General features: G+C 37.9%; 1 protein-coding gene across 1 annotated transcript in view; it reads left to right on the plus strand.

The window, feature by feature from the left end:
• The window catches only part of LOC108797978 (CUGBP Elav-like family member 2), a gene marked incomplete at its 3' end in the record, with an annotated part of 248,021 nt that overhangs the window by 162,690 nt on the left and 59,234 nt on the right, over positions 1-26,097 (plus strand). The window contains exon 2 of the mRNA XM_018569666.1: positions 9,632-9,828. Within this exon, the coding sequence (XP_018425168.1) occupies positions 9,632-9,828 (197 nt within the window). The remainder of the gene's footprint in view (positions 1-9,631; positions 9,829-26,097) is intronic.

Genomic DNA, 26,097 nt, shown 5'->3' on the forward strand with positions numbered 1-26,097 from the left:
AACAACCAATAGTCTTGGGATTGTTTTAAAAGGTGGAAGGGGGTTTAAAGTGCCACTTGTTACCAATGATTGTGTTATCACTAATTTTAAAGGTAAAGAAATGAAAGGTAAATGTAATCAAATCCAAATTATGGGGGATTTTTTCTTTATATAGTAAAATAAAACCCAGTGGTTATTTAATTCCATCTGAAAAAACACTGTCTGTCTCAAACAAGTTATATAAAATTAGTTTGGGTAGAATATTTATGACCAAGTATCTGTCAGTCAGACTATCATAGTACTGAAACCTGAAAACTGAAAATTGGCCTGGTAATGAAAGGGATATATACAGGCAGTACTCAAGTGGTTAAGGAATTGTAAGAAATATGTGGGATAGTTTAAAATCCTGCTGTCATTGTATGAGAGAGCTGAATAACTATTTTCACTGGAAAACCTTTACCACACACACAATCACAAAAGATAAATTCATATTCTGGAGCATAGCCAACTTTTATGTTTTGTGATAACTTAAAAACTGAAGTGCTTCGATGAAAACCTCATCAACATCATGCATTAAAGAACTGTCTTCTGTGCAGACTTCAAAATGCTGATCAGTGTAACATTCTTATCTAGGGCTTCTCTGAAATATCTTTTGAAATGTTAGTGATGTTGGGAGCTGAAATGCCCTTCATAGTTCTATTCTATTTTATTTTTTTAATTCTATTTTTATTTATAAAACATCTCTGGGACGATAAACACTACTTTTAAGTCCGTCTTAAACTGGCGACCAGTGATTACTGTTGGATGCATCTTTTTAAAACCTTTGATTCCTATTATTGCCATCTGTCTCATCATCTGACTCTACATGTTTAGTCTAAAATGTTCTTCTTCCCATATTTGAGAACTGCATCAAAAGTGAAGCAACTAGTTGAAACATAAAGAGGTTTTCCCCAAAGTTAACAGTGTTGTCTGAGAATTACAATTTCCCATTTATATAGTTTAGCTTTATAAAGGTACAATATTTATTCTGGCTTTTAAGGAGATGCAGTAGAGGTGGCCATAGTGTGGGTTAAAGTGTATGTAAACACTTAAAAATGAATTTCTATTGTTTGTTCTCTTTTAATCTACAATTGAAAGCTTTCGTTATGTATGTGTTCACTAATTTAAAAACATTATTGGCTTATTATTATTTATTTTTTATATGTACTGTTGTTTAATATACCTAAAGATAACAAAACTCGTAGGTTAAATTGACTTAATTCAGTCTACTTAGCTTTCAAGCTTTTTTTTTCCTTTTCCTTTTCATTGAAGAAGCAGTTTTCATATCTGCATAGTGCCTTCACTGTCCTTTTAATGGGTTTCTATATAAGTCTCCGTATAACTAATGGACCTAGAAAAAATACAGGTATTTCCTTGCAAATAAGCAAAAGCGTTGAGTTTCTTCCCACCTCATTTTTTACACAGTCTGGTTTTCACCTAACTGCCTTTAGTTATTTATTTTTAGACAGACACAACAGGATATACTTTATTTATAAACATGCATTTCGTTGTGATTCCCACCACTAAGTTCCGTGGGCTATGTAGTCTTTGATTTCTGTCTAATGTATCAGCACAACACTGAAATAAATGTGTACAATTTTTATTTTATTTTTTTCTTTATTTTGCATTTGTCAATTAGTCAGGAAGCATAGCTATAAATAATATGCAGACCTGTAGGGAATATGCTCAGCAGCTGAACTACAAAGAGTTTGATATTTCTGCCCTTTTGTAGACTGGTCTGATATATGCATGTGGAATTGTATTTCTCAACCGGGGCTCCATGGAACCCCAGGGGTTAAGTTTTTGGAGGTCCCAGAGTGGGTTGAGAAGCAGCAATGTGACAGGGAGGAAATAAATTGTGGGGTGCTTGAAGACAAAGGAGTTTTGGACACATTCATTGTGAAGTCTGCATGTATGTGCAGGGAGGCTGGCTCGGACCCCAGGAACAGTGGCTCCCTAGAAAGTCAGATCGGTCATAAATTGGCTGGGAAACCAGCGTGAAATGTGGAAGTGGCTCCCTTATACACATTCCACAGTACTAATTGGACTGGAGCCATCAGTGTTTTTCCTGGCTATGAGCCATGGGAGAGGGAGCTTTTACCTGTACTTTGTTTGAACTGTCTCCTTGAAAAAGCGATCGTTCATGCAACATTTTGTGACATGTGTATTTTTCATTGGTAACCTCAGAGTCCATATACATGGAGACAATAGAGAGTGCACTGAACAACAATGCAAATATATGGTTTGCCAATAAATACATAGCCACAAACCCAAATATACCCAAAGCTTTAGAATTGTGGCACCATACTGTGACCTGTAGATTTGAATTTTTCAGGGGTTCCTCCATGGTAAAATTGTTGAGAAAGGCTAATGTAGAATAATTTTCAATCTTAGGTTAGTAATGAAATTAAGCAACAGTGTAAAATATTTCATATCATCCCCTATGAGACTCAGTGTGATTCACAATTACAATATAGTTAGTGGCCTACTGTGTTTGGCAATGGGAATAGAGTATATGAATCCACCCTGCAAAGTTTACAATCTGTGTTTTGTTGCCTTAGGCATGATAAGATAAAGTGGCATGCTTACGTTTAAGTTGCTGACATCAAGAATTGAGCAGACCCCCTAACTTCAGCCTGCAGTTTATTGGCTTGTGCCTTTCACAAAACATACTGTATTTTAATGTATTTTATTTTTTTGGGGGGGGATCTTCTGCAGTGATGAACAGATTGAAAAAGGAATGCATTATTTTAAGTTTATTAAAATGACAGCATATTACATGTAACGATTTTTAGAAGGGTTGATTTGAGGCAAGATGCGACCCTGTTCAGAAATTAAAGCACCCCCCACACCCACATGCTTACTGGTACCACAGTACCATTCCATAACCAACCTTAGGGCTAGGTTGCTAGAGATACAATTAGGATCTTGTTACACAACTGCTTTTACCAATTTCTCAAAAGAAAATAATTGTTTTTATCCTGAGTTGCCCTCACTTCCTGTCTTGTGAAATGTCAGCAGGATAGGAAGTGGGGCAAATCTCTATAATGGTGCCCCAGTCAGACAGTGAGCTCAGTAAGGCTGAGCCTTTGATTTTCTCAGGTTTAGATTTATTGCGCTGCACTGAGGAAGTAGTGTCTTGTATGGCTTATCCGGCCTCCATGCAACAAATTCATGGACCTGTTTCTAAGAGTGTACAGCGAATGAAAACACATACAGTACACAATTTTAAGATGCCCTGCCCTTTCTGCCAAGTGCCTAAAAAACATTTAAACACAATTACTAAAATCTCAAATAAGCTTTAACTTAAATGCTAATGTAATGTTGTCATCACCTTCAGGAAACCTCCCTTAGAAGTGCCATGCAGCTATTCCTGCAGTGTAGGCATGTAGACAGGATGTGGCTGCAGAGAGGCTGCAGGCGATCAGCAGCACTGAGATGAAACAAACTATGAAAAAAACGGTTAAATGCATTTTATTAAAAAGGCAATTATTTATGATACACAGTGTTTTAGCAAGCTAAATGTCATTCCCTTACAGCTAGTTTGCTTACTTTTGTGTACAAATAAGTAACAGAGAAGGTGTATGTGTTGAGATGAAACAGTAAGCTGAGTACATGGGCAAGTGTTAGAAATTATTGTTACTGATAATCCAGCAGAGAGGTGCTTTAGTGTAAGATGCAAAAATAATATATGCTTCCCTGAACAAATTGGTTTTCAAGGCATTGATACATTTTATGGAATGTCTACTTGTGCATGGAAAATGGCAATTTAAAATTTTGATATGAAACATATACATTTTGTCCTTGTGCACAATGGTGTATTGAGGTTTATTAAGTGAAAGTTAAATGTCTGCATGGATTCTTTTAAATATTCTGGAGTTAGCTTGCTGTGTAAAGATCCATGTTTAAGCTTTTCTCACCCGAGTCGTCGGCACTGTAGAATAAAATGATGAAGTAGGCTGAATGTGGATAATGGATATTATTATTTGTTTTCTCCTTTCTTTATGTGTCTAATAACCAGCATTCATCTAAATAGGAAGCTTGTAGGACATTCTCTCTTGCAGCCGATCGATGGTCTCAATAACCTTAACCCCAATGGAAATCTTTGTGATAAACAAAGCGGGAGTCTAGAGATTGTCTAAATTGCCTAGATCTTGTCTAATAAAGAGCAGATCTTATGAAAACAGGGGCTGCTTGTCCTATTGATTTTCATTTTCTGTTTTGGAACTTACAGTATCTGAAACTTCTCTTGTGTTTAAAGTGTGAATTCATTTTTTTCTCTATATAATAACCTTTAGTTATTATTTATAATTGATCCTTATTTAATATAGAGCTGTAGGTGTGGCAATCAAATAATCATGAGAATAAAGAAGATAAGAAAAAACACCTTTTTTTTTACCTTAAAGGACCCGTGCCCACAATGAGCAAGTCAGACTATGTGAAATAGTTTTTTTGTAACTATGAAAAACTTTAAGGGACTTATTAAAGGATAGATTCTTAATATAAATTAATTGTGGAGGGAAACCTTTTTCTCCACACATGATGCATCTGGTCTAATTAATTTAAAGAAGTCTGCTAGTCAGAAACTTTTAGTTTTAGAAGGAAAACACCAACTGGCCCTTTTATGGTAGGAACATTTCCTTTGGGTTAAAGAGAGTGCAACACACAAAAGGTGACATGGGGCTGCAGTGATTTATGGTCATGGCTAAAGGTGGGTGTTGTATCAAAGAACATATTTATTGCTATACAGGATTTATATAGTGCCAACAGTTTGTGCAGCGCTTTATGATATAAAGAAGACATTACAGTTACAATACAAATCAAGACAAGATAGTAAGGAGTGCCCTGCTTGTGAGAGCTTGCAATCTAAAAGGGAACGGCCAGTGATACAAGAGGTGGTAGCTGTGTGGGGATGAATTGTTTGAGAAAATTATAGTTCGCTATTAGGTTGCGGCAGCATAGGCTTCCCTGAAGAGATGAGACAGGGATTGCCTAAAGGCAGACTGAGTAGGAGACAGATAAACAGGTTGGGGTAGGGAGTTCCAAAGGATTGGATAGATTCTAAAGAAGTCATTGAGGCGAGCATGGGAGGAGTTGATGAGGGCGGTCTTGGGTGGTGCGGAAGAGGATGGTTATGTGATACTATATAATAAATAAATAAACAAATACATAAACACATATACAGTGTGATACCATTTATTCCCTCTCTTAGCATTGCTTCTACACAGTAGACTTTTGTGTCAAATATCTCCAGAATACCTCTTATAAGTGAACTCGGGCCAGAATTTTATTTTTAGACTTTGATAGTAGGAGTAGTGTTGACACCTCTGAGTTGGTGTAATTCTTCATTCAGTGAAAAGTGGAAAGTCATTATTTAAGCCTCATGGCCTGAGTTCAGCAGCACTCACAGAACAAGAGGGGTCTTCAGAGGAAGGGCACCAAAACCAATATTGCTGCCACAAAAAAGCAACAGACAGATAATGAATTCCGGGGGCAAAAAATACCCCTTCATCGGGGCTTAAACAATGTGTCAAAACATTTAATAGATTCTAAATACATACAAAGAAAGGTCCCAAACTAAGGGATGCACCAATACCGATATTTTTTTCCGGTACTCGCTGATACCAAGTACTGATACCGCTGCTGTGTGCCCCAATTATCAGGAAGTGGGGTGGCAGATCATGACCCGTCGCCGGCTTCTTGATTGGCCGGGGAAGCCGGTGTTCTATCAAAACAACACCGGCTTCACTTGCCGAGGCTGCCTGACTTTCTGACCAATTGGGAAGCCGGCAGTGGGTCTTGAGGTGCTGTCCAGCTTCCTGATTGGTCAGGAAGCCAGGCTGCCTAGGAACAAGTGAAGCCGATAGCAAGATTTCAATTTTTTATATTATGGAGGGTGGTTGGCCTATAAACTGTGCCCCTAGATAACATCCTTAAACAATTTCAACAATTTCAAAGCCTGTGCTGCAGGCTTTCCCAAGGTCAACTTTATTAGTCCAGAGTAGTAGGTGACCTGTAAAACTTCACAGGTACTTATAGTACCCCAGTAACATTTTTTCAAGTATTTTATAACTAATTTTTTATGTTTGTATTTGGCTACAAAGTGCAGTTTGCAGGTGTTAAAAACAGAGCAGATAAATGTAGGTGCTAATATATGGTGTTCATGACTAAGTTTATCTAGGTCCATGAAGACTCACACATATAGCCACAAATGTATTAATTGTGAATAGTCTTTAGCCTGCACTGTGTATTAGAACAAAGCATGGTGTAATGATAAAAATACACTTGTGATTTGAGTAAAAGACCAGAGGATGACGTAAATAATAAATACACATGATAATGAAGCCCAACTCCTTTCTCTTATTAGTATTTGATACCCAGATCCTTGCCCTAATCATAACATGGCCACAGGGTGGTCATTACAGGTGGTGGGAGAATTCATAGCCTTCAGCTGCTTAGAAAACAGCCTTAGAGATTTTGACTATTTTTAATGTGCAGTACCTTTTTAACAGCAGTAGTTGTCATACACAGTCCTACTTATTAATGCTTCTTGCTCATACTGCCATTGTGAACATTTCTTAACAGTCCAACATTTTTTTCTGAATTTTACTTTGTTATATTTTAGTCTTTATTATATAACTATTTAGTTTGATACCAGGCATTTACTGATGGTACAAAATGACAATTCATGTAGCTAAATGCATTGATAATTTATCTTTATCCTTGAAGAACACATCATTGATTTAAAGAGAGTTGTATTACAGATACAGAATGAGATATAGACTAAATACATACAGCAACAGAAAGAGGTCAGGACAGGCAATGGACATTATAAAGCCATCAGTGAACACAATAAAGATAAAAAATATGGAACTTACAGAGCTGAGAGAAATGTGTTCATGTAGGACCTGTTTTACTAAGCATGACAAGCCTAATTAGAGCACTTGCTGACAGGTAAGTGTTGCTAGGTAATAATGACAAGCGTGGGCACAGCTTAAAATGCATGGCAATGCAGGTAATACATTGCATGTTAGATAAGGTTTTTTTTTTTGCATACTGGCACTATTAATATACATACACCTAAATAATATATCTAAATAATACATTTGAACAAAACAGACCATAAATGCTCAGCTATCATTCTTACAGAGGCTGAAAAACAGTCAATCCATAGCATACAGCATAGACGATCGACAAAAATGTAATTAAAGTATTGTTTTACCTCTCCAAGAGATCACGTTACTCCCTCTGACAATGCCTGCATCTGTTTGTTTCTCCCAACAGATATAGCCATCTTTAGTCCCCTTTCACATGGGCATTCCGATAAGGTCTGCCTGTCAGTTTGTCAGGTGGAGCGGATCGGAAGCCCAATGTTAGTATATGGGCAGCCAGATCTAAACAGATGGGCATGCGTTTACATCCGGTTTCCCCCAGCGCCGACCAGGTCTGGAAAAACAAACATATCAGAGTTCCGTTTGGCTGGTACTGATCCTGCCAGATCAGAGAGAGGTAACTAGATGTAAATGGACACCCATCCATTTAGATCCAGCTGCCCATACACTAACATGGGTATGTTTACATCTGAATTCCCATAGCCCAAAATGGGTCTGGTAATTTCATTTTTTTTCCTCCATCATAAAATGAAGGAGAAAACTGGACAGACATGGATGTCACAATGGTGACATCCGTTCAAATCAGTAGTGGATCCGTGCACGGATCCCTTCCTGATCAGAACTGAAGGCACCGGTGTTAAAGGGGTCTAATTCAGACATCATCCCGGGTCTGCATCTACTTCCTAACATGTTGGCTCAGAGCAGAGATGACACAATTATATAAATTCTGGTGTCTTTGAAGTTCCTGGCTGTGTTCACAAATGTCTGTCCCCCTTCTGAAGTTTGTTTTATTATTATTTTGAAAAATGCTGCTGTTTAGAAAACAGCACAATCTACAACACTCATTAAAATGAGACAAGCTGCAAGTATAGTTGTTAATAGTAATATCCGGCTGTGAATGAAGGACATAGATAGGACTAGTGTGTAGGTACAGTTTTGTTGTAAGTAGTAGTGGGGTTAGCATTTCTTCTGATGGTGCAGTAGTTGTCCTCATTCACAATGTTAACCTACAGTGGGCCACATGATCCTGTTATACAGCTCTTCATTTATAGAACACCTAAAAAAATTGATTAAGGTATACGTTATTAAACTATGTCCAGCCAAAACTTTTTCGTATTTAGATAGAAGTATCTGAGGCCCGGTTGTCGGTTTTACTGCTACAGGGAGCTCTGTTAGAGAGACTGTGAAGAGAAAATATTCAACAGCAACACAAACAGTGACACAAATGCTTTTTTGCTATCTGTGTCCTGGTTGCAAATTTTTGCTGACTTCTTGTCTTGTGTTGTTTTGCAAAATTAAGTTAGGGGAACTCTGGATAGCCGAACATACAAGAGGTGCTAACCCTTCCCTGTTCCATCCAAAACAAACAAAAAAGGTTTGACTGGCATTACACTTCAAGCTCAATGCAGAAACTGGGTGCATTGGTATTACTATTGAGTTGTTACTGCAAAATGACAAGTGGTAAACCCATAGCATTCGGTAAATATTAATGTATAGTTTAAACGGTAATCACTGATAGTGTGATAGCCCACAGAAGCTAGCAACAGTTCCCTACCACTGGTCACTAAGAACTGCATGGGTAGTTTTGCTGCACACTGGGTAAACAATATAGTATTTAAACTAATGTATAGTAAATAACAGAAACTGTGAAGGTAAGGTGGGCACAAAAAGACATGTTGTAGTCATGGTATGGGGACCACAATATTCCTGAGACAGACCTGTGTAATATATATTACATCTAGTATTTTATAAGCATATTCCCTCTCTTTACAGAATGTACCCTGGATAAGCCTTGCTCCTTGCGTGCAGGGAAATATTTTCATTATAACATACTCCTTTTAAAAGAAAGTTGGAGACAGTGAATGGTTGTCACACATCACATTTAAACTGCACCCAGTAGGCTTTCTGCTTTCCACAATTCAACTTGTGAATTGAAGCCTTTGTTCAACAGACAGTGGGCTAAATCTCTGTATCTCAATCATTCCATTAGCTGAGAGAGTGTGGGATCAGATCTGCAGTGTAAAGCCATTTCCAGCATTCTAAGGAAAAAGTTAGACTAATATAATGTACACATGATGGCTCTACACAATTTACAGATTCATCTCTGGCATCTTGCATTACTCATCTGACAGACTGGCAAGTGTTTCATATTCTTTTCATATGACTTTATTACCAAAATCGCTTCTACTTTATTTCTACCAGAGAGGCAAAACAAGGCAAATATATTTCACTGCTGTAACCTCCAGCGATGGTTTATTGCAATCCACTGTGATGATTATCTGTCTTTCTGCATTGTTTACTGGAAAATGAACAAAGTCTAAATTTTAGATTTGATTCCTGATGCGTAATATTTCTATGTAGAGTCCTTGAATCACACTAGTAGGTTACAGCCTACATTTGTGTAACTCTAATCCTGATGTTAGGACAGTCTCTGTTATACCTATGTATTTGTGGTACAGATTGTCAGGGTTAATGACGCCTGTGTATTTCTCTTTTCTCAGTAACGGTACAACCAACAAGATGAATGGAGCTTTGGATCACTCAGACCAGCCAGACCCAGATGCCATTAAGATGTTTGTTGGGCAGATCCCACGTTCATGGTCAGAAAAAGAACTCAAAGACCTTTTTGAGCCTTACGGAGCCGTCTATCAGATCAATGTCCTGCGAGACAGAAGTCAAAATCCACCCCAAAGCAAAGGTAGTGATTTATGATGATCTTCACTTTCCAAACACAGTCAGTGTGCTTTGCCAGCTTTGAAATTGTTGATGTAGCCAAAGAAAGGTTACAGTTTCCTTAGCCTAAGACAGGCACATATACTGCAGGACTGACTTTTCAGTTTTGGTTCAGCTACAGTTCTCAGCATGCTCTGTCAGTTAAAAGACGCTTCAAGTGGGATTTAATAAAAATGCATTGGAATTGTGGAAGAAAGCCACACTTCAATAAACATAGTTTTTAGTAAATGCTTAATAAATTTGCACTATATGGCAGAGTTTGGAATAAGAATTGTAGAGTAACTGAAGAGTGGGAGAACCTGCTTGATTTAACTAAGACGGTTAACATATGATAAACTCACACTAAAACCTGAAGTCCACGCAGGTTTAAGACACAAATTAATGCAGTTTTGTATTTATTAATCATAAAATGTATTTATATAGCACCAACAGTTTTTACACAGCGCTTTACAGAGTTGCACATTCCCATCAGTCCCTGTCCTCAAGGAGCTTACACTCTAAGGTACCTATCTCACATGCATACATACAAGGGCCAATTTTAGACAGGAGCCAATTAACCTACCAGCATGTATTTGGAGGAAATGCACTCAAGCACAGGGAGCATGCAAACTCATTGTAGATAGTGACCTGGCTGGGATTTAAACCAGGGACCCCCAGTGCTACAAGGCAGAAGTGCTAACCCCTACGCCACTGTGCTGCTCAATGTATTCTTTAAAAATGCAAGTAGCATCATCGTGCAATTTTCTGTACAGCAGAGCTGAAGGAGAAACAGCACACGGATCCAAATAGTTGTGCTGCAGTAATCACATTTTAATAAGGAGTATGTTGATAGGAGGAGAAAGAAGATATATGAGTTTGCTGCTTTTCTTTGCATTGTCCAGTCACAGGCCCGGTGAGGGACAAGACATGTAAGTGTTCCTTTCTGCAGCAGAAATAAAGTCAGGTCTTCTTTGGTGCTAGACAGGACTGTGCTGTGTGATAGAACTGTGCAAATTCTGGGACTGGATGGACAGAAATAACAATTCTTTGGCAGGTGAAATAGCTTCCATTTATGTATTTCCTTTTTTTATATTTAGCTGTTTGCCAGGAGTTAAATTTTGCAACATTTGCCAATGAGTAAAGATTAGCATATTTTATTGTTAGAAGTTGTTAAAGGTTGGAAAATATCTTGAACCATATCTTGAACCAGGTTAGACACTTTTCGTGCATGACTGCGCATGATTTACCTAGAATGACCTATTCCTACATGCCATGTTTTGTGTCTCTAGAGTTTACTGGTTTGCTTTAAAATATATCCTAGTGTTATTTTTTTAAAGTGTCACTAAACCCAAGTTTTGATTTTGTTTCATTACATGTAAGCGTATGCTCTCTGCATTGCTGAATAATCTTTCCCTTATCCTTGTTATCAGTGTTAATAAATAACTGGCTGATCCTGCCTTGCTTCTGGACAACAGTATAGCGGCCAATCCTCTGTTTCCTCTGTTGCCACTCTATGAGAAAGATAACTGTTTCACGTATGCTTTATACTTTACATTTTTCTTATAATTTTTTGCCATGTTTCAGGATTATTTACCAGAAGAATAGGTTAAAAGAAAAACATATAGGGGTCTATTCACTAAGCTGCCGTAGGCAGCCGAGGGAATGACCGACCTAAAGCGAAGTGAGCCGAACGCTGTTCGGCTATTCACTTCAGGCTTGTGCGGCTGATTTCAGCCGTATATCGGCTGAAATCAGCCATACTTCGCGTGGCTTCGGGTCGGCCGAACAGAAGGAGTTCGACTCAGCTGATCCAACATGTGGATCGGCGAAGCCGAACCTCCGGCAGGCTACTCGCTGCTGTTCAGTCTATTCTTATAGATGCCGAACAGCAGTGAGTGAATAGCGGCATTCGGCTCGGCTGTTCTGCTTGGTCTCTCTGTGGGACTGAGCAGAACAGAAAAATAGTTAAAAAAGTAGAAAAATAAAAATAGAAAATGATTGTGCGGAGCTAGCAATGCCCAACAGTTTTCTATTGGCCGGCGGTTCTGCTGCCGTCAAAAAAAAAGGAAAAAAATGCATTTTTGGCCATAGGAATGCATTGCTAGATTCCTATTGGCTATTTCAATTTGCAATAGCCAATAGCAAACAGATAGGCATGCTCAACTAAACCTTCTTCAATTAATTCAACATGCCTCTTTGAGCCTAATATTCAATAAGCTTGCTGCACACTTTTCAAGTGCATGATTTTGTAGTCACTTGGGATTATTTACTAATCAAGTACAAATGTGCAAAACCTATACTGCCTAACCAGATATCTGCTTCTACTGTCTACTCGCTAGATCAAACAAATAAAATAGTAGAAATAGTAGATTTACATATAATGTTTTCTACTTTTATATGACTATAATGATTATAGTATTTTGGGAGGTAATAGTTAAAGTGACATTAAACCCTCAGATTTTTTAACATAAACCAATACTGTAATGTGTGCCTTACTGTAATCCATGGTTGTTTCCCTTCTCTTTGCTGCTCTTCCTTTTAAATCTGTATCTCTTGTCATGCTTGGGGAGAACTTCCCTGTGCAGCTGAGTGCCTCTTCCTGTAGTTCTGGCTCACGTTGTGAACCTTCACACAGACACCATGTATTCATTTCAGAGACAAGGCAGTCTGCTGCAAAACAGAAGTTCTGCCCAGCATGAGAAGAGAGAAGGATTTAAAAGGAAGAGCAGCAAAGAGAAGGTAAACAACCATGGATTACAGTAAGGCACACGTTACAGTATTGTTTTATGTTAAAAAATCTGAGGGTTTAATGTCACTTCAAGACAGCTATTATTTCCTTAAGAAGTATAAAATTATAAAGTCTGCGCTTATGGAACTACAATAGAATCGAAAGCTGCTGCGCTATGGGCCCTAAGGTCAGGAATGGTTATAGTGCAGATGGTTATACTCAGGGCTTGAAAAATCAAAAGTCTGTGACGAGAGGACAGTGGAGCCCGACGAGCAGCTTCCCGGCCGGCCGGGAGCTTAACACAGTCAAGCGATCGAGCGTCTCTAGAGACGCTCGATCGCTTGTATTAGCAGCTGTCACTGCCGTTGCCGGTCCCGAGATCCGCTGTGCCTGATGCGGCCAGGACCGGCACGGCTCTGTGACAGGAGATCAAAGGGAGTTCAGTATACGAACTCTCTTTGATCTCCTCTCAGTTCCTGAATGCAGGAAGTGATGTACATTACATCACTTCCTGCATTCAGTGTCACTCTCCAGCTAGAGAAACTGATAAAGCTGATCTCTGCTTCATCAGCTTCTCTGGGGGTCCCTAGGTGACATTAGGGGTCTTTAAGACCCCTGATGTCTCCATAAAGAGGACCTGTCATGTAAATTGGCTATCCCATAGGGGGCTTCTTAGCCCCCCATGTAATAGCACTAAAGTTGTGTGTAAAAAAAAAAGTAATACAAAAATTAAAGAATCATAAAAAAAAATAAAGAAGCATAAAAAAATGTAAAAAGAAAATTTTTTTTGAAGTCCCCGCCCCCCACATACACGCGCAGATATGCGTCGGCTGCGCCTATGTACGAAAACGGCGATTGCGCCTATTGTGCCGCACATGTTACATATCGCCGCAAACGTCGGAGTGAGAGCAATAATTTTAGAGCCATTAATCACTGATAACACTAAACTGATGAGCAGTAAAAGCGTTTTAATCATTGCCTATTAGCTTTTTTGCGATTTTGCGGGAGCACGCAATTTTAATGCTTGACATGCAGAAAAGGGAAAGACGTTTTCTTACAACCAAAGAACTGTACCTGCTTGCAATTGTATTTTAGGTCCTCTCTAAGGCAGTCCTTGATCAGAATTTCAACTTCAGTGGGAATGACTCAAATAAGTAAAAGCTTGTAATAATGAAGAAACAGTGTAAGGCTGGGTACACACCTTACAACCATTGCAATACTTTTGTCTTGCGATGGTTGTAAGGTAATTAAAAAAACTACGATCTGCCTATCTTGGACAGGCAGATATCGAACTTGCGATGATCGCAAGCCCGCTCCGCCGAGGGGCGGGCTTCCGATGACCACAATGCTAAACGTGCAGTGTGCGCTTGCACACAAAGGCCCGTCTGACTTTTATCTTACGAACATGCTACACACCCGCCGAAAATCATACGATTCTCGGCGGGTTTTCGAACATGTTCGTAAGATAAAAGTCGTGCGACCTTACAGTTGTAGAGGTCGCACGGCTTCCACACAACATACGATAATCGTACGATCACGGGATTACCCGTGATTATTGTACGATTATCGCAAGGTGTGTGGGCACCTTTAGAATGACATTTCCACATGAATGTGATGAATAATTTTAACCACAGCCTGGCCCATTAGACTTTATGCAAATATCAGCTAATGGAGTTCAGTTGAGGTCTTAGTTGATATAGTAAATTTACATATGTATGGTTTAAGAATACAGCACAGCTGCAATGGGATGTTGTAAGCCATGTGCTATATGTGAGTAAGTCAATGGAGAGAAGTATGTATGTTGTGCTGAATAGTAAAATTAATACATGCCAAAATTCGGTGAATGACTGCTATGAACATAGTTAGAATAAAGGTGAAGAGATCCTGCAGTTATTCAGAGCCCAGTGGAATTGGATTTAGTTCTAAGAGGGCTTACGTGGAAAGATATCTTGTCTCCTTACTACAGTACCTGCATGCTCTTTCTCATGGATGATGGCCCTTCTTCATCCTGTTAGTTTATCCTGGAGATTAGGAGAGCTGCATGCTTTAGATATTGACATCTCCCATTTCACTTTCATGAGACTTACAAGGTCTGTTATCATTCTTAGATCAGGCTTAACCTTGTTATTTCTCATTTCCATTTTAACCTAAGGAGCAGGAAGGAGCGAAATGGATGTGTCCTATAATTTCACGTGTCTAAGATAAAATGGGAGATGGCTTGACCCTATTCACTTGTTCAATCGCCGGATTTGGCTCATTAGAAGTCAGCATTAAAATTCAACTTTCATTCCTGGCAGCAAATCACTGCAAATGTAGACGGCACAAAACATATGCATTGTGAAAAAAAACAACTGATTACTGCACAAGTTATGTCAGTTGTAGTTTGGTATATAGCAGGAATTGTGCAGTAAATATCTATTGTGGCTTTGTTCTGTGAATATGTTTGTATGTGAACAGATATACTATAATCATACAATTATAGTTCATACATTTTTGGAGAAAATAATTATTGATTTAATGTAGCAAAGTGTGTATTTGATCAATGTAGGGTTGTCTGACAATTGGCGAAATATACTGCCAAACATGAATACTAGTGTTTTGTGAGTGCTTCATTGTCTTTTCCATAAGTACAAAATCACATATATACTTGTTAATTAAAGGGTCAGTCTGTCATCAGTCTGACGTTCAGTCATTCAGGAAGGGCTTTCCTGCAGGAATCGATCCTGGAAGCAAACGTACTGGAAGACTCTCAGAGATAGAGTCTGTGGTAGAAGGGACATAAGTGGGTGAAGGAATAGAAAAGCATTTGTGCAGGAACATGAGACAGAAACATTGGCCATATTCTAGCAATAATTTTATTCTGGCTTGGTGTGGTGGGAAAAAGGCCAGTGCATGTTCCAGTCTGCTGTCCCTAAATTGCCAATGCAGGGATTGTTGTCTGTTGAATAAAAATATCACTACACCCTCAGTAGTGTAGGTGAGCCCATACAACATAATGCTCCAGTATTTCCCTGGTTTCGTAGCCAGTAACAGTTGGAGTAGCAAGCTGAGAGATTGCTTCCCTGGAGTTAAGCAGGGTGCAGCAAGGCTACAGACATGTGCAGGGCTGCAGGCCGCACACAATCAGTGTTTTGGGCAACTACTGCCACTTTAATCAGGAAGGTGCCTATTTAAGGATTTAAGAATATGTACACAGCAAAATTGGGGTGCCAGTTGCTGTTTGGAGATTTGTTGCAGTGCCTTCTCTGAGCCTATAAAATGAGTATCTGGTAACAAAATTAAGTCTGTGTTCTGTCAATGGCTGTGCCATCCCATCTGTGAATAATTTTTCATCTTGATTCTTTCTGGCGCGGAGTTGTACAGTAACATGTGTTGTGGCTACCTCACTGCACTTCTTTCTTGTACAAGGAGAGTATCTGCATAGACGTCTGTTCATAGCGGCCTTTGTGTTTCCTGAAAAAGTACGTCAGCTTCACCTGGGTTGGTGTTCTCTTCTTAAGCTGTTCAGTAAAGATGTGGCTAACTAGCATGTGTCCCATAACTTCATAGGTAGTGCATCTTATAACAATTTCTCCCAAAATCTATATTTTAGCTGGTGTTGGAGAGTTACAGCTTTTTCTTTCTTATGTTTCAGGGGCTCTAGTAGTGAGATTATTTCTGTTGTCTTTCCAAGTTTGCATACTTTCTGTAAGAATCGCAAAAGCTCTACACTCTCTCAGATAGATTTATATTATTTTTTTGTTTGTTTATTATGGAGATTGCAACATAAGGATTGGGAATACTTACAAACTGGGAGACACTCCCAAAACTATAAGGTGGATCAAACAAAGACAGGAATTACAGCATTATTATCTCATCACTGGTGTCCCAAGTAAATATTAAACCAGTGGTGATAACTTCTAATATGATTCTGCTTACACCAGAAATATGACTTTTGAATGCATTGACCCAACTAAAGTGAGCAGCAATGTGCCAGGACTCTGTCTGAAGCATAGTTTTCTATGACCTTTCTTATCTGACATGTGTTGGAAGATCACAAAAAAGTCAAAAGCAAGGATGTTAATAAATGTATACATTTGCCTATCTTACCTTGTTCGTATTGGATTACTAACTTTATACAAAGTCTAGGGAGTATTTGTTATTTCATAGCTTATATTGTGATATGCCAATATACTGCAAAACAAGCACGTTGGAAAACTGCTGACAAATATGTAGCAAACATCATCTTAGCAGTATGTCCATTGTGCTCACACAACCCTGTAACAGAACTGCAGACACAAGCCAGAGAAGTTCTGAAATAATTTTTTTTGTCACATCCAGATTAAAAAATGGTCTGGTACCCAGCACAAGGACAGTATAGAAGGGATGCTTTGTACGATGCATGTTTTTTACCTGGTTTTACAGAACATGTCATATGTGGCCAGTTTAGATTCCAAAGGGCATAGTTATGTTCTGTAAAATAAGAAAGTCAACAAGAGGAGAAATATAAGATTGTAATGTCTTTTTTTGGGTGGCATCTCTGTTAGATCAAAATATGCACTTGCATATTAGAGGGAGCAACAGCTTTCACAATAATTCTCCAGGTTATATTTCACAACCTTAAAGCCATAGTATTGAATTACTAAAGGTGAATAGGATGTTCACTCTGCAAGGGAATTTGCACTTTGCAAGGGAATTTTCCTTTAGCTTAATGAATAAAGTGGAGCTCTGCTGGCTTTCATCATTCAATCATGTGCAAGCAAAATTACTGTTTTACTTTTTATTTTTCCTTGCACCTGATTGCAAAGTGAATTTTCACCACATTCACTAAGCTAAGGGAAAATTACTTTGCAAAGTGAACAGCCTATTTGCCTTTCTTAACCATTTCGCTGCCAAGGACGTATGGCATACGGATCTACAAAAGTGCTTCCAGCTGGCCAGGTCAGTATGCCATACGGACCTGGCATTTACAGTTCTACTATAAGCTGATGGTCGCTTTAGCGACCATCAGCTTATAGTATAACTGTTCAGCAGACTGTCCCCTTTAAAACACATAGAGGGGAATTTTTAAAACTGGAGCACACAAAAACTGGAGCAGTTGCTCCAAATTTTGTCTGCTCCCGTTTTGATGAATCCTCCTCATAGTGTTTAACAACACTGTAAGAAGCAATACAGTAAATAATACAGTATGTAATATCCAAAGATTTGTTTAATAACTGTGAAATGAGCAGTGCTAATCGCAAACCTAACAAGAGCAAGAAACGCATTTCATTATCCCAAGGGTTAATTCTATATCCTGCTGGTTTGATATAAATTACCAATGTTTGTTTTGTACTGAGGAAAAATTGTCTTTATGTTTAGTCAATGCATGTGCCATCATTGTACCACCTCCACCTAAATTCATATCCATTTAAGTCACTCAAAGTTCATTCTGTCCTTTTTCCATGTACTTTCAAGTATTTATAATGCATTTTCTACCCTAGAACATGATTTTTCAATTACTATGATTTCACCAAAGAGAAGTACTGTAATATAAAACACTTTAACATTTTACTCACATCGATTACCTCTGCTTTATATTAATATCACCTTAACTCACACATGGGCTTCACGATGAATAATTGCACTTCTAGGAAGGAGCCCAAGGAAATTTCAAAGCCACTTTCAGCCAGATACACTGTAGCTAATAGACTTTCAGATAGAATACTTAGTCCATCTTTCATCTCATTGCTTACCATTTGTATACATCAGTCTTCAATTAAAATCTAATTCTATTAAATATACTGCATTTCATGTTCATTGAGGTTTTATATAGAAAATTATTTAATCTTGGTATAATATGTCTTTTGCCCCAAAAAAAAGCCTAAACTCCATTTTCAAATAGTACTTAGGATATATTTATTGCCATTACTAAAATTTGCTTTTATAAGGTTCAATATTCAATACCCACTACAATATTTTAAACAAAAAATTAGATTATATGTTTTGTTTTGTATTATATATCACATTTCTTGACATGCAAGTTGAAGTCAAAGCACAGTACCCAACAGCTGTCAACCAGAAATAATTTCTCATCTGACTATGTTTCTCTGACTGCTGTGCTAATGAAATGTGAAATTTGATTGGCTGCTATGAGTTACTGTGGTTAGCAAGCCATCATTGCTCTTTGCAATGCCAAATTAAATAAGCATGCATATCATTAGGGTTATAGCTTGCACACATGTAGAAGAATGTCTTCTTAGTCTCAGCCTGTAGCACATGTATGAACTGTTGCTCCTTAATCCCCATGACAGGAAAAACAGTTTATTTGCTCGGTCTCCATTTATGTAGCAGATGTGCAGCTTTTTTGTACTAGCCATGTCACACAGTTATATGAATAGGATTTAGGAAGATACAGCATAGCTCTAACACATTGTTGAAATATTCTCCAAATTTTAATTTGGCTTTAGGTGTGTAGATCCACTGCAAAATCTACAAGTTACCATAGATGAGCTGTACAGAGACACTGAAATAAAGAAATAGTATGACACATTATTCATATGCTTGCATCTACAGGAGCTCCGTACTTTAAAAAGCTGTGCCAGAAGATGCAACACTTTCATACATATGTATTGTTGAGGGTTATTGACACTAAGAAACTTTGAGCTGTAAAAGTAGCCCAACTGTTAGCTGGTCTACATTTAATGTGGTACCTGCACTTTTCCCAACCCAAGATGCTATAAGGTTAACTGTATAGTTATCATTTACGGAAGTGCGCTGCAGTGAAGCTCTTGGCTGTTTGTTTATAAAATGCTTTACTATGTCAGTAGCTTTGGCCATACAGTTACTAAAAGAGATATACTAAGCAGTTAGTTTGGGTTACTTTCAAGTCATAGATTCAATCTTACCATTAGATTTTATTATCTGAAACAGTAAAAATGGTAGAAATGCTAAGGTAACCACACACACTAAAAATTGCCCTAAATGAAAATATTTATGCCCTTTATGTACAGGGCTGCATTTACTATGATGGCACTGTAGGGAAACAGAGCAAGCAGACAGCACCAGGCCTTACAATTTACAAACTCCTTTTCATGGTTGTTTTGTTTACCACTTTTGGCCACCTCTTAATATTTGTGACCACGTGTTGGCAGGGGATGTTGAGAGTCAGAAATCAGTCAGAAATCAGTCAGAAATCCTCTTTCTTGTTCATTGTTCTGTACAGTTGAAAAGTAGCTCAAATTAGACAGACAGTAAGTATTAGTATTTACTAACTTGTACAAAAGGGTGTAATCATTCCAATGTGCAGAACATCTAAATATAGCCCTGTTGATATGAGAAAAGACTAGTTGCAGTACCACTCTTCACCTGACTAGGTGAAGCGCCAGGTTACGGCTCAAATAAGCAGGAGACCAAAAGGGCTCATTTGTAGTGCTGCACAGTTAGGTTTTGGGCAGGGGTTCTCTTTCCTATACAGTTAAAAAAAGATTTAATTTCAGAATCTGTATTAAAGATGGATGAACCCATCCCATGAAAGCCAATTGCACACGTGTCTAACATTAAACGGTTACATTTAACCAGTTAGCCTTTTCCTTGCTACTGATTACGTAGCAATAGATCTCTATGCATTTTAAATAATTCATTGTATATTTTACCTAAAGACAGGGTTTTGGCTGCATTTTGGATATTAAATTGCTGTTTGGTGTTTCAAATCACAACAATGGCTAAAGTAATTTATTTGAAAGTAAGTGAAATCCATCTCTGAGAAAATGATCTCTGCTTCCAAGCTGCAGAAAAATTGTGCTTACCGAACTGCATTTTGTGTAAAATGTTTGATTCATTTAATTCCATGTCACTTGTTTTAATACATTTCACCTCTTCAGAAGATTCAGTGTGATAGCATTTATTCAGAACTGTAGTCCAATTTATATTTTGAGCTTCAGCAATTCATTTGTAGTAGCATTTGATATCTGGGTTAATGTCAGATTATGTTCTGTATCTACATAACTATATTGTTTGAACTCTGGGGAATTATAGACAGAACCATTTGTACTTATTTCAGCAATAAAAATTCATAGTTTTACAATAGAAATATTTAGCTTAGCTTGCAGTTTCAAGTCATAAAATATTTTATCAGAAATGTGTACAAGCGTTACAATTCCTTTCAAGACCTGTCTGCCATTGGATTAAATTGAGTGGATATGGTTTATAATAATGGTAACGAGTCAATTTCCAGCTGTATTTTCCAGTGCAATTTAGAATATTAGAACTGGCAATATGTGATTGTGGTGTGGTCACAAATAGGCATTATGTTCTTTTGTAGCTAAATTTATGTCCTTGAACATGTCCTAATGTAACCTGTAAGGGAGTAGAGGAAACACACAAGTCTTTAAAAGATGCAAATGAGTGAAGTTTTAATGTGCAAACATTTTAATGGTTTGTGGAACATCTGTACCAAGGCAAAAGTGCACTACTGTTGAAACTTATTTTCTGGGTTTGGACAGAATGAAGAAGAGTTAGGATCTTTGTCAGGTTTTTATTGCTTCAGAAAATAGAAGAAAGGTCTTGAGCACTGGTTCTCTTAAAGGTAGTAGGTGTTCTTAAACAGTGTTCTTAACAGACCTTAAACAGTGTAGAAGGAATGATTATGCTTAGGCTGCTCACCCAGAAGTTGGCTCCTGGTTGGCACTTTGCTCAAGTAGGGACTGGGTCTTCAAGGAAATTGCCAAGGGCAGAATTAATAAGGCTTAACCACCATGTGGAGTACTTATACTAATTACCTGTCAGGATTCCACCAATTTTAGCCATCCAGTATACACTTTGTGCAACAGTACACAGCCCTGATGACGGCGGACCTTTTAAAACCCCCAAAACACATTGGCTTTTGATGATATAAAAAGTCTGAATAAAATTAAATCTGGACTTTATACATTCTGCTTTTTGCGGTTTCCTCCTTGCAGACATATGTTTTTATTGCTGCCTGTGTCCTCCTTTAGGCCTTTCTCCTCCCCCCTTTGGTCAGTGGTTAGGAAGTAAGAGGAATTCTCACCATCTGAAACAATTTATCCACTTTGCATGAAAAGGAGATAGGATTAAGTTTTCTGTTTTACTGTCTCTGTCCCTTTTGGATTCTGCTCACTTTTTCATTAATGCTTTATAGACAGTAAGTAAAGTAAAGCTCATCAGTGAAGCAACATCAGTAATGGCCTGGCAAAAGGTTCTAATGTTTTCTCTTTTTCCAAAAATGAAAATTAGTCACTTCAATAGGATACACAGTTCTTAATTGCATAAGGCTAACCTGCTAAATGCACAAACGCTTTTACAATCTACTAACAATGCGGTGACCTAGCTGCTAGGGTATAAGCAGGGGTAACAATGCAACTTAGCTAAAACTTGTGATGTGGGAATCAGTATAAGTGGAAGGTAAAAGACTATGATGAATGATACAAGGTGATAGAGAAATAAAGTGGACAAAATATTATATCTTACAAATACCCAAAAAGGAAATGGGAAGTAAAATAACTGAATGTTGTTACCCTAGGACCGGAAGTTTGTTACTGGCAGTATCACCAGGTAAAAATAAAGGAAAAGTCCTGTTCAAAAAAAACAACTAATGCAGTTATCATATCTAGTGACCGGTAGAACGTTAAACTGTATATTATATTTCTGTTCTTGGGTTTAGATAAATCTTAATACAGTAATGTACATTTTTTTCTAAATGAAAGAACTAGTTTGTAGATTGGAAAACGTGGACAAGGCATGTTCAGGTCACACTGTTTTATGCCTGCTATTAAAGAAGTGAGTTGACATTCCTAAGAATGTGATGAGTCACATTTTACAAACCTATCTACCATATGCCAACTGTGATTTAAATACTGGAGGATTATGAGATTGTCACCTGCTTGTACTATGTGCTGTCATGTTGCATTTTAATCCTGGAAAGATGGTTTTGTAATTGGTAAGTCTCTTGCTTGGTGTGAAAACATTCTAGTGATACACTAGCGTGAAAGTATCTGATAAACTAAAGTTGAAGGTTCCCTAGGTAAGCTAGTGATGCTGCAAAAGTGACCTTCATCACGTTAAATAAATTAGTCATGATGCAAGCACACATTTATGTGACCATGGGCTTGTATGTTTACTAACGTTCCCCTCTAATGGCCATGACAATATTACCAGTTCAGTGCCTCCAAACCTTGTTAGCCAAGTATAGTTAATCTAGCATTTTGAAATAGTTTATGAGAAAGATAACTGTTTCACGTATGCTTTATACTTTACATTTTTCTTATAATTTTTTGCCATGTTTCAGGATTATTTACCAGAAGAATAGGTTAAAAGAAAAACATATAGGGGTCTATTCACAAAGCCGAGTGAACAACTGACCTGAAGTGAAGCGAGCCGAACGCTGTTTGGCTATTCACTTCAGGCTTGTACGGCTGATTTCAGCCGTATCTCGGGTGAAATCAGCCGTACGTCAGGTGGCTTCGGGTCAGCCAAACATGCTCAGCATGTTCGGCCGACCCGAAATGCAAAAGGAGTTCGACTCAGCCGATCCAACATCTGGATCGGCTGAGCCTCAGGCAGGCTACTCGCTGCTGTTCGGCCTATTCTCATAGATGCCGAACAGCAATGAGTGAATAGCCGAATGCCGCTGAGCGGCATTCACCTTGGCTATTCTGCTCGGTACCACAGAACCCAGAATTACCAGGTATTTTCTTTTGCTTCTGGTGGCCAATGGGAGTAGCAGGAGAGTGAAGAAGGTGAAAATGTGCTGCTGACAGGGCTGCTATTGAAGCCAGGTTCACACTAGGGTGATCCGTGACCGCAGGCAATGGAATTGCATACCACCGCTGATCACGCTTGTGGTGCCATTATATTCTAATATTCTAATTATATTCTAATTCCAGTCGTGCCAGGCAGATCGCACAGTTTCCTACCGCGATACCGCCCATGCCATCGTGCACAATCACGGTTGAAAAACCCCAGAAGTGCGTATAGTAAAAAGAGGTACATGCAACTTTTATCAGCAATTGCCGCATGGATATAACTACATTGAAATCAATGAGGCCACGCGGCAATCACGATGTGCAATCGTGCACCATTGCGCGGTCCTGAAACGTGCATCCCGGGATCGCCAATATCTGACCCTAGCCTAAAGTAAAAGGGCAAAGCACAGGAGCATATTAACATATTTTTTTGTTAATACACATTCAGTAAATTTTTTACTTTTCAAATAATTCTACAGTTCTTTTTTTAGAACGTATGTACTGAACAAATACAGCCATTTCTATTGATGTCAGAGAAATAAACATGTTCCAAAAATGTTTTAGTTTGTACAACATAGTCTGCACTTTGTAATTTAAGCAGTTTAATGGCAGGGTTGCATGGTATGTTATTTTCCAATATGTGCTGTTTTGTGAGTAGGCGGACAGAGAGGCCAAATTCTAACAAAGTCAGATGGTTTAATGAAGCCTTTGTTTCTAATGACGGGTGGCCTTTATAGGAATTTAGAGAATTTTTTTTATATATTTAAAACAAAAGTTTACAGATGGCACTTAACACGTATGCTTCCCTTTGAGATTGTGAATTTGGATTAAAAATGTGTTCATTGTGTACAACTGCCTTGTTACTGCACAGTCCTGAGCATGATGTAAACTTGATGTGCCCATTTATATAAGTAATCGTTATGCTGCATGTCATGTATTTATTGTGCATATCAACAGAATAAAATTTTCAGTGCTAGCTTCTCCAGCATCTCATCTGTTATTTAACCTTTATTTATTTCCTTCCACTAGTACCCTAGTAAAAAAGAAATCTTGTAGCGATTGAATGCTACTTGATTGTATTTATTCAAAAATCCTTTGAAACTGCTTCTGTGGTTGGTGGGCATGATATTATAAAATCAAACAGATACTAAATTTCTACATGCTGTAATGATAACATCCTCAAGAGCTTTCTCAAGTACAGAAATATAATTTAGCTCCAAATAAATAGAAATGGACCTTTAAGAACTCATGTGAAGAGATGTTATGAAACCATAACAACCAGATTTTAGATTCTAAATCTATAAAAACTAATAGTTATCATTTTTGATTGGATAGGGCAGTTCACCTTTGTCACAGTTATCTTCACAGCATTTTCACACCGTGCACATAGGAGCAATAATAGCAGCAACTAGTTCTCAAATGAACGCACACAAAAAAAGGACCGGGTGATTTATTATTCCTGAATATTGATATTAGACCATCAGTGATGTTGCTCAGCCATGCTAAACATGTGCCACCAGTCTTTTGCTGTGTGCCCTGGGTATTGTGCTTAGGAATATATGTGTATTAAGTTCTTTACTTTCTATTATTTTTGGCTCTCCGCCATCACATTAATCAGATCCGGCAAAAGTGCTAATTTGTTTAGTCTAATAGGTTAACAGCATTGCAACAACGTATAGACGATAAGCCGATTTCTCATGTCGACAAGGTGCTAGTTATAAAAGGGATTAGCCCCTAACTATTAATTCTATGAAGTACCTGTGGGAGCTATCACATCTCTGTATCACTACCAAATCATATTTAAATGGCCCATGCATTTTAGTATATTTTTGGGACCCATGTATGAATCATTGTTCACATTGCTGCCACAATTAACCAAAATGTGCTACAGCTTTAGTGGATGTTTCTTTTGGTTACTAGTCTAGGAGTAGGAACTCTTGCTTTCACTGTTAAGTGTGGATAATCCTATTAAGTAATCAATTTGTAGGAAAAACAATATTGGTTTGTAGTTGTTGTATTGTTTAAAGACACAACTGAAAGAAAAAACAATAATAGTCACATCATCACATTGAAAATAAGTAATTTCCAATCTAGTCATGTTTTATGTGAATTTGCTCGGCACCTTAGATATCATTAGTCTTTCTCATCGGTGGCATCCACACTGCCTCCCACTAGAGCCAAAAACATTGCTTCTGCGCCTAACAGTGGGTGGAAAAATAGTCCTATTATTAACTTAGGTTAAAGACATAATGACTATTTGATTGTCCTTATTCAGAGGCACAGTCATACAAAATATTAATGGTATGTTTTAAGCAATACAAAATAGAGCTATTAGTTAATATTTCATTATGCCTGAATCTAGAATATATAAACTGAAACAGAACTAACACAATAACTGACTTCAGTCTGTGTTGTATGGTACATCTATGAGAACATAACCTGATGCTTAGCTGCATTATAATTCATAGATGTGTACTATGAGCTATAGTACAATTATACATCACAATGCACTGTCTACTGTAACTGATACCAAAGCCATGATTACTTGAGATGTATTTAGACAAACAAAGCCCAGGTTGTTGATTGAATTCTTTTATTTAGACCATAGAAATTCATGTTGAATTCTATTGTGAAGTTATAAAGGCAGGGCAGTGAATAATTTATTTTTAATTACTCCTGCCTACTTACTCAGTGCTTGAGGTTTTTTTTTTTTTATCTAGGCATTTGCTCTTTGTGGAGCTGCAGTTGTGGCCTAGCTGTGTGTGTTTATAAAGAATTTAGAACAAAGAGGAACTTCATCTTTAGC

The sequence above is a fragment of the Nanorana parkeri genome, unplaced genomic scaffold (genome assembly GCF_000935625.1).
Source record: "Nanorana parkeri isolate BGI_ZX_2015 unplaced genomic scaffold, ASM93562v1 scaffold1377, whole genome shotgun sequence".
Lineage (NCBI taxonomy): Eukaryota > Metazoa > Chordata > Amphibia > Anura > Dicroglossidae > Nanorana > Nanorana parkeri.